A 9,680-nucleotide genomic window follows, 5' to 3' on the forward strand; every position below is an offset into this window, starting at 1 on the left:
AGATTTCAGAGAAAATCAGGAAACAAGTTGTTATACAGCAATTTAAAAATGAAAAAAAAAAAAACTTATGTACAAACCAAGGGGTGTTTTTAGAACATTGTATAGAAATAAATTGATGTAAAAGGATCAGAGGCAGTGGAGCTGCTGATGTAAACAAACATGGGAGAAGCTGTCTGGCGTGTTAAGGGTCATAGGAGTTGACAGTGTGAGGAACCAGTGGTGGTGTGAGGCCTGTGTGTGCTTGCGCAGCCACAGACGGCACAGCTTGGTTCTCTTGAGTACTGACCTCTGAGTGTTTCTGCACACAGGTTCTGTTGTGGAGACTGCACTGCCTAGACATGAGAATAAGGTTGCAGTAAAGTATGAACAAAGCAGCTGTGCTCCCATCAAAACCAAAGGGAGCATACATGGCCCCTTGAAAGGACCGTACTCCTACCTCAGCCTCACTGTTGCTTGGTATTAATTTGAGTTGCCAGAGTGTACACATCTTAATTACTTTTCTCGTTGCTAAAACAAAATACTCAGCATCCACAAGCTAAGGGAGGAAAGGTTTGTTTAGCTCACAGTTTATAGAGGCCTCAGTCCAAAATTGTCTGGCTCCAAAGCAGTGTAGAGAGGCATCGCACAGGAGAAACAGTCCATGGCAGGCAGATAGGAAAACCAATAAGGGACCTTAGCGTTTTTCTGCCCCTATTATCCTGGATACTTAGGGATGGTAGCACTCACTCCTTAATCCAAGTTCCCTCGGGCCTACGATTATACCATGAATCAATGCGAGCCTTTCACACTGTATCCAGCCAACTCAGAAAGCCCCACCTATGACCGCATGAGGCTTTGGGGGACATTTAGACACAAGCTATGACATCACGTACATGTTTATTAGACTGTGGGACCTAAAACTAGATTTACAGTGGTAGAAATCATCATTAATGAACAGTGCAAAACACAAGCTGGGTGTCCTGGCTCATGTGTATTACCCTGGCACACAGGCTGAGTCAGTAAGAAGCCGATGAGTTAAAGGCCAACCTGAATTACATAGACTTAAAAGTAAAAAATCCCATCCCAAATGAGTGGTGATCACATTCTCCTCCCACATACCATGTACAGGGTGTCAGGAAACTAAGACTTGCTACCCTGGCTCTGCCATGGACCACTGTTGGCCATGTTTCTGCTTCAGCTGTTAATTGAGTTAATACATTCCTACCAGTGGTTCAGAGCCACCCACTAGTAAGCCCCATTGTGAATGTGTTAAATTACTAAGATTGCTTTCTGAAAATTAAAAATCTTTCTTGAGCACTGAAAAATTTGTGGCCAGGCTCACACCTAGAGACTGATGGTTTGCCTGGGACTGCTGGTTGATACTATTCAATACCCATTGGAGTGTGGATAAGCAATTTCTGCTTAATTGGGGCCAGGCAGCAATAATATGTCAATATGTAGTGCATCGCATGTGAGCAGATATGCTGTTTGCCTCTTTCTTCATCACCAGATTTAAAGTGGAACCTCATTGCACAGAAAAGGAAAAGAGCACAGAGATGAAATCAAGGGTGTGATGCTTGTGATAGAATGAGGTCTTCTAGTCTGTGCTGCTGCATCTTAGCACCTGCTCTCTAGGGAAGGGTCCACCTCGCCCTTTACATAATGGATCTACACTGCATGACAAAGTCAGTCATATTAAAAGCCTGATGTGTGACATCACTTACTTTGAAGGATTGTGAACTATGGCTAACACTTAGATCCAAGATACTACTGGCTCTGAATTCTGTTTTCCTAAGATCACATCCTGTCATGCCCCTCCCTTTTATGGTGATGAAAAATGGTATTGACTGCATTATAGATGACTGCCGTAATGGCTGGCATCTAACTGGCCCAGCTGTGGTAAAGCTCAGTGCCCCAGTCCCTTCAGAATCATGATGTTAACATCACATATAAATTCAAATAAAAAGAATGGAAGGGCTGGGGTGTATTTGGTTGTAGAGTGCTTGCCTAGCATGGGCCAGGCCCTGGGTTCTAACCCCAGCCTGAAGAAGAAAAAACAAAAATATGGCCTCTCCTTAAGAGAAGTGAGGGTAAGGTCAGAAGTTATGTTTTCGTGTATGTGACAGTATAAAGCTCAGGAGCTGATAAAAGTGCAATGTTTTGTAATTTTTGTACTTTTAAGTAGAAAGTTTTAAAATAACGACTGGTGTAGCTCAGTGGTAGAGTGCCTACTTCCTCCATAAAGCCCTAGGTTCAATTCCCAGAACCAAAATAAAAATAATCTGTAAGAATATTTGCATGAGTGAACAGAAATGCAAGAGGGTTTAAATTTGCAAGGCCTCCAAATCCTAAACTAAGCTGCCTTGGAGAAACTCTTGCTTCAGCCAGGACCTGCTTTGTCACTAGATTCATAATCTGCAAAAAGAAGTTGGAAACCCCATTCACTGAAAAGTGATATTTATGGAATACACTTCTAAAGGGAAACGTTTTCCCCCCATTACCATACCTTCCCCTGTGGGAGGGGAAAAAAAGTTTGTTAGACAATGCAAAATGGCGACTACCGTGACGTCATACCTGTTCTGGTCTCGCACTGGAGTGTTAGTAAGGGCGGAAGTGCGTTATAGCAACCTCGACGTGAGCTGTCGTGAATACCCACGCCAAAGGAAAGTTAAACCTCGGGCGGATATGTCGGGCTGGATCCTTAGTAAGGGCGGAAGTACTCTTTTTAAGGGCGAAAAAGATCAGAGCTAAGAATAGCTCCACCTCCCGTCGTCCCAGTCACTTCCGTGGCGGATCGGAAGTTGCTTTGTTTTGCTTCAAGATGGCTGCTGGGATGTATTTGGAACATTATCTGGACAGTAAGAGCAGGCTGGAGGAGGGGGTCAGGGTTCACAGAGTGGTGGGCGACCGGGCCGAGAGGGTCTACGGCCTCGAAGTGCTGGGGGCGAGAAGGTTCCAATTATGAAGGGGATGTGAGGGCGGAAATGTTAAGGGGTGCGAAGAACGAGGGGGCGGGGCAGAAGTGCAGAGTCCTTGGTGCGGGGTGCAGAGGAGGGAGGGACTGCGCTGTGGGGTGCAGGGATTGGTCTTGAGGGGTCACCAGGCGTGGCTAGGAAATCTTTGCTACCTCTGCACTCCCTTGTCTTCTCTAGCCTCAGGCTAGACTTTTTTTTCCCAAAAAATCTTCCAAAATCAGTTGCATTCACTGCCGTTTGGAGCAGCGGCAAAGACCTCCGGTATACTGCAGCCAGTTGTTTCTCAAGTGGCCTGTCATGAGCAGGGGACAGGTGGGGATGAGGGGCAGACGATCTACTGAAAAGATCCAATTCCCACCAAAGGGAAATATGGAGTTATGTTTATGCTATTTGTGTAACCTTCCCCTTCACAAAGCCTGTCACCCTGCGCACTTATGTATGTCTCACTGGAGAGTCATTTATTTAACAGATACTTACTGAGGAACTGCTATGGATCAGATATAATACAGGTACTGGGAAAGTAATAAATCGAGTAAAGGGTTGGCATTGTAGCTCAGTAGTAGAGTGTCTGCCTAGCATACCTAATGCCCAGAGTTCAGTCCCTAGCCCTGCAGAGAGAGAGATGGGCAGGCAGGCACACAGCCTCTGCCTTTTAGAAGCTCACGGAGTAACAGGAAACAGACCGCAAATTAAATAATTATCAAACAGTAAATCCAGGCGTGGTGGTGCACACCTGTAATTCCAACACTTGGGAGACTGAGGCAGAGGGATCGCTGAAGTTTGAGTCCAGCCTGGGCCACGTAGTGAAACAAAAAAAAAAAAACAACAACAACAAAAAAGGAAAATACAGGAAATGTTGCAAACACATTGAAATGACAGTTGATAATCCCCCAAAGAGATGGGCTATGTACGTGGGGCTGCAGGCTAATACAGACAAGGTGATTCTGTATAGGTTCTTGAAAGCTAAGCTCATTTGCCAGTGCAGAGAAAGAAAGTGAACTCGTGGTTGAGGAAAGCCTCAGCACAGGAATTGTGAGGGATATGTGGTAAAGTCAAGGGAAAATGAGGGCAGAGTGTTGATAGGTATAATTTGAAGGTGAGCGATTTGGAGGCAGTGACAGGGTAGGGGAGAGGTTGAGGCCAGAATGGACAAGGTGTTCTAAGGCAAGCTAGAAAGTTTGCATTTGAAAGTAGCTCGTGCACTTTCATAAAGGGAGCCTGTTGACATGGCAATTCACAGCATGATGTTGGCAGCAGGCAGGTCACTTAGTGAGGACAGTCCAGGTCAGAGAGCCACAGAAGTGTTTAGGAGTTAAAGGCAACACTTCCCACTAAGTGGTTCAGAGAAAGAAAAATCTAATGTGACTTCTTCCTGCTTGGAAAATGAGGTAGGCAGTCAACCATTAACAAGATAGGAAAGTTAAGAGTGATTATTATGATGTATTTTAATTCATTTTATACGAAAACAGGAATGGTAAATATCTATGAATGTGAATGGAATGAGATCTTTCGAAGAAAATAGAGAAGTTCAAGTCCAGCCTGAACTTTGTAGTGAGACCTCATCTCAGAAAAAAAAAAGAAAATAAAGAAAATGAAGCCTGCTGGCAGCCTGAGGCAGGAGGATTGCAAGTTTGAGCCCAGCCTGGGCAACTTAGCAATTTAGCAAGATCCTATTTCAAAATAAAAAGGGCTGGAGCATGGTGGCGCAGGCCTTTAATCCCAGCACTCCGGAGGCTGAGACAGGAGGATTGCTATGAGTTCGAGACCAGTGTGGGCTACATAGTGAGTTCCAGGTCAGTCTCAACTACATAGTGAGACCCTGTCTCAAAAAAACAAAAACAAAAAAAAAGTGCTGGGGATATAGCTCAGTGTGAAAGCCCTGGGTTCGATCCCTGGTACTGGGGAGAGAGACAGGAGAGAGGAAATCTAGAGATGTAATCTCTAGAAAATATTAACATTTAAGGGACAGGCTAAGAAAGCATCAGTGTTGTGACTACCAGAAGGTGTATGATCGGAACCTAGGAGAATGAGTTACCAAGGGAAGTAGAGAGAGAGAGTACCTAATGCCACTGAAGTGTTTTTAAGAGAGTACTAACAATAACATCATTTGATTTGGTAACTCGTTGGTAACTTAAAATAATCTCTGAGCTAGTGGTGGTGGACCGAGATAAATTAAAACATTTTAAAATTTGAAGTGGAGTTGTAGGTTGAGATTTCTCTTGTATGGGTTAGACTTGATGCCTTTATATGAGTATTCACTGAGTACGTGCTGTATGCAAGTCAGGACTGCTAAGCACTAGGGAGAGGACAGAACAAGACAGGTGTTGTACGCCTCCTGGAGAGCTAGGGAAAAGGCACCAGCTAAGTAATTAGACAATTATTTAATTACAGTTAGGCAAGTGCTAAAAGAAAGAAAAGTAAGGACCAGGTTTTAGCTCAGTGTCACTGTACCTGCCTTGCAAGCATGAGATCCTGAGTTTGATCCCCGTTATGCACAGTGGTGCACACCTGAAAGCTCAGCTGCTCAGGGCTGAGCCAGGAGGATGGAGAATTTGACAGCAGCCTGGGCAGTTTGGTGAGAACTTGTCCAAAACTGTTGAAAAGAAATAAATAAAAAGGGCTAGGATGAAGCTCTTGTCACACTCCTTGCCCAGCATGCACAAAGCTATGGGTTCTAATTCCTATTCCTGATACTACTGAAAGAAAATAAAAAGAGAATACTGTGATAGCCTATACATACAGTACTTGGCAGAGTTCGGGAAAGTCAGGTCGGGCCTAGTGTGTGTTACTTATTTATTATTTATTTTTCAGTACTGGGGATCCAACCCAAGACTTCACACTGAGTTTTTTTGTTGTTGTTGTTTTTTTTTTGTACCACGGATGGAACTCAGGACCTCATGCTTGTGAGGCAGGCAACGGAACCACTGAGCTAAATCCCCAGCCCACCTTTTTTAATTTTTATTTTGAGACAGGGCCTCAGTAAGTTACGAAATTGCCCAGGCTGGGTTGAATTTGTGATTCTTGTGCCTCAGCCTCCCAGAGTACTGGGATCACAGGCCCCTGCCTACACTTGGCTTGAGCAAACTCTGAAGAATGAACATTAATAGCAGGCCAGGAGGTACTATGGGGATGGGATAGGGAAGGCCAGGCAGGTTCCAGGTGGAGAACAACAGGGAAGGCATTTGGGGCCTCAGAAAGCCAGTGTGTTCAGATGGGAAGGGACCCCGAGTGCAGGGAGCAAGGGCCAAAAGTGCAGAACTCCTGCTGGCCTTGAGAGATTGTGGGGAGGCTGTGAGCAAAAGAGTGACCCAGCCACATTAGCTTTTCTTTTTATGAGACAGTTTATGGAGTTTCTGGGTTGGCCTTCAAGCTCTTCACAGTCTTGCTTTAGCCTAGGAGAGGCTGAGATTAGGGGACACACCTGGTTACTTTACTCTCCCTGCTCCCCCCAGGGCCTTCACACTGAGTCCATCCCCAGCCCCTTCCTTTTTGTTTTGAGGGCCAGGAATTTAGCTCAGTGGTTCCACTACCTGCCTTTCAAGTGCAAGGTCCTGAGTTCCATCCCCAGTACCAAAATAAATAAATAAATAAACAAACAAACAAATAAATAAGTTTTTGTTTGAGACAAGGTCTTGCAAAATTGCTCAGACTGGGTTTAAATTTGGAATCCTCCTGCCTCACTTTCCCAGAGTACTGGGTTTATAGGTGTGCATCACCATACCTGACAGTTTACTTTTGTTTATTTGTTTTCACCATCAATTTTTTTTTTTTTTTTTTTTGGTACGGGGCTCAAACTCGGGTCCTTGTGCTTGTGAGGCACCAGAACTACTGAGCTAAATCCCTGGCCCCACCATCATGATTAATGAATAGACATTTTATTGAAATTATGTCACCTACAGGAAAAAAGGAAAGGCCAACAAGAGAGTGTAGAGTGTGTTGTTCAGAGAAAGACAATAACGCAAAAGGAATTTGGAAAGAGACTAGATGCTACTGTCCAGATTATAATGTTGTGTTGTATATTGAATGTTTTAAGATACACCACACACAGAAAAATTGTTGAATAAATTTGATAAAATTATCATTTTTATCTTTTCTGTTATCTTATAAAAATTAACAATAATATATAATTTTTGGTCATCCTATATTTAAATAATTCATCTGATAAAAATGCCTTGATCATAGCTATAGCTGTAATTTTTGTTTGCTGGAACCTTAATGGCAAGAAGAATTTTATGTTTTTAAGTGACTTTTTTTTTTTTAAAGGGGAAGGGGTTTATTTGGCTTACAGTGTAGAGGTTTCAGTGCCTAGTCAGTGGTAAACAGGCATTGCAGAAGAGAAACAGCATGGCACCTGTAAGGTAGCAAAGGAGTTAACAGTATCTTTCTGCCCCTTTTATCTTATCCAAACTACTGAGGGCAGGCAGCACTCACTCCCTTAATCCTGGTGCCCTTGAGCCTAGCATTGCATCATGAATCAATTCCAGCTTCACACACTAGATCAATTAGGCTTTGGGGGGACATCTAGACCCAAACCCTAACCTTCTACCCCTGGCCCCCACCAAAGACTTATATACATTCCTTTATCATTGAGTTGCCATCTCTAAGAGTTGCCAAGGTCCTGAGTTTCAGCATTGCTGAAAAGTCCCAAATCCAAAGACTTCTCTGAGATGTAAGGCAAGCTCCTATACAAATGAAAAGAAAGTCAAACACTTCCAACATTCAATGGCACAAGATAGACATTCCCATTCCAAAAGGAACAAACAGGAGGACATGAAGGAAAGGGACCAAAGGAAATCCAAAATCCAGCAGGGCAAATATAACATCCCACGGTTCCACTTCCAGCATCAAAGGCAATCTGTGGCAAAGTTGTGAATTCTAAAGGGCCTGGTGGCTCCATCCCTAAGGCCCTTATTGTAAACTTCTGGAGTCTCCACTGCACCTTGGGCTTCACACTCACAGCCTCACACACTGCCCTCTCAGGCGCACCCTGCTGGGCCTCCCAGGCCTTCTTCTGAAATCTGGGTGAAGCCTTCCTGACCCCATAACCCTTGCATTCTGCAAATGCTTAAAACCAGCACCACATGGATGACGCCAAGGTCTGCTGCTGCCAGCTGGAGTAGTAGTAGCCAGTCCTCCCTCTGTTGACTGAAGGGGTCCAGTGCCTATGAACCAAATCCTGAGGAACAACATCCCTAAGCCACCATTTTGGAACAACTTCCAGAGGCTGCCACCATTCTGGGTCTTTCTCCTGACAGTTTACATTTTTAAAAACAATGTTCAGGCTACTTGTACAGAGAGTAGATTGGAAGTATATCAAGTAATGGGTAGTAGAAGGTAGTAGGATAGTATTTATTTTTTGGTTTGTTTGTTTGTTTGTTTGTTTTTCGTGAGACAGGGTCTCACTATGTAGTCCAGGCTGGCCTTGAACTCACTCTGTAGCCCAAGCTGTCCTCAGACTCACAGTGATCTTCCTGCCTCTGCCTCCTTGGTGCTGGGATAACAGAAATGCACCACTATGCCCAACATTAGGTTTTTTTTTTAGTCACAGTCTAGGTATATAGTCTCGGCTGACCTTGAACTTATGTTAGTCCTCCTGCCTCAGCTCCCAGAGTACTTGGACTACAGTTATGCACCACATATCCGGCAGTGTGGCATTTGTAAGTTGAGGGCAGGGAGCATGGAGACTGACTGAAACTAAAGGAAGGGAAAAGCTGAGGTAGGACTCAGAAGGGAACAGCAGTGGACAGTTTTGCAGAGTTGAAGTTAATTGTGGGGAGAGAGAGGCAAACACAGCCTTTTCTGAGAAAGATGTGATTGCTGTCCCAGATCTAGAGGTTTAGCTGAGGGAAAATCGAACTGCACTTTACAGGCACCATGGAGACCAGGTGTTGTGCATGCCTGTAAATGAACTTAGAAGCTGAGGCAGCAGGACTTCAAGTTTGAGGCCAGGGCTGGGGTTTTAGCTCAGTGGTTCCACCACTTGCCTTACAAGTGCAAGGTCCTGAGTTCGATCCCTGGTACAAAAAAAAAAAAAAAAAGCCAAATAAATGTTTGAGGCCAGCCAGGGCAGCTTAGAAACTTAGCAAAACCTTGTCTCCAAAAAGGGCTAGGGATTAGCTCAGTGCAAAGGCCCTGGATTCTGTCTCTAGTACCTAAACAAAAAAGAAAATGCAGTGATTGAAGTATGACTCAGTATGAACGCACACCGAGGCTGTGTGTAGTACAGATCCTCAGTTTTCTCTCTTCCCTAGGTATTGAAAACCTCCCCTTTGAATTGCAGAGAAACTTTCAGCTCATGAGGGACCTGGACCAAAGGACAGAGGGTAAGTGCCAAGGGGGTTTCTGTGTAAACGGGGACACATGACCATGTACTCTGCCTGCTAGGACTGTGTCATCTGGCATGATCTGAAGAATTGTGGCTTTTGTAGTCTCTCACAAGTCCTTGTTCTTTCTTTTTCTGTCTTGTAAATCTTTAAAACTGTTTTGTTTTCTTGTAATTCTTAAGAGACTATTTACCATCATTTTTGCATCAGCTTTTTTATAACAAACGGAGAATTGAGACAGTGCCTCAAGAATTCATAAGCTAAGCCAGGTATGGTGGCGCATGCCTATAATCCCAGCACTCGGGAGGCTGAGGCAGGAGGATTGCTGTGAGTTTGAGACCAGCCTGGGCTACACAGTGAGTTCCAGGGCAGTCTGAACTATATAGTGTCTCAAAAAACCAAA

The 9,680-nt window shown here is 44.2% G+C and overlaps 1 protein-coding gene across 4 annotated transcripts in view; it reads left to right on the forward strand.

Moving 5' to 3' along the window:
- The first annotated feature begins 2,633 nt into the window (after positions 1 to 2,633).
- The window catches only part of Ing4 (inhibitor of growth family member 4), an 11,348-nt gene continuing 4,301 nt past the window's right edge, over positions 2,634 to 9,680 (forward strand). For 2 of the 4 annotated variants that reach the window (XM_010611639.3, XM_010611640.3), the window contains exons 1-2: positions 2,635 to 2,837; positions 9,206 to 9,277. In XM_010611639.3, coding sequence (XP_010609941.1) covers positions 2,801 to 2,837; positions 9,206 to 9,277 — 109 coding nt within the window. In that variant the 5' untranslated portion in view covers positions 2,635 to 2,800. Of the gene's footprint in view, positions 2,838 to 9,205; positions 9,278 to 9,680 lie in introns of all 4 variants that reach the window. The other 2 variants (XM_010611643.3, XM_010611641.3) reach the window with 2 other exon arrangements.

This window comes from Fukomys damarensis, unplaced genomic scaffold (assembly GCF_012274545.1).
Source record: "Fukomys damarensis isolate Sample0158 unplaced genomic scaffold, DMR_v1.0_HiC HiC_scaffold_19, whole genome shotgun sequence".
Classification (NCBI taxonomy): Eukaryota; Metazoa; Chordata; class Mammalia; order Rodentia; family Bathyergidae; genus Fukomys; species Fukomys damarensis.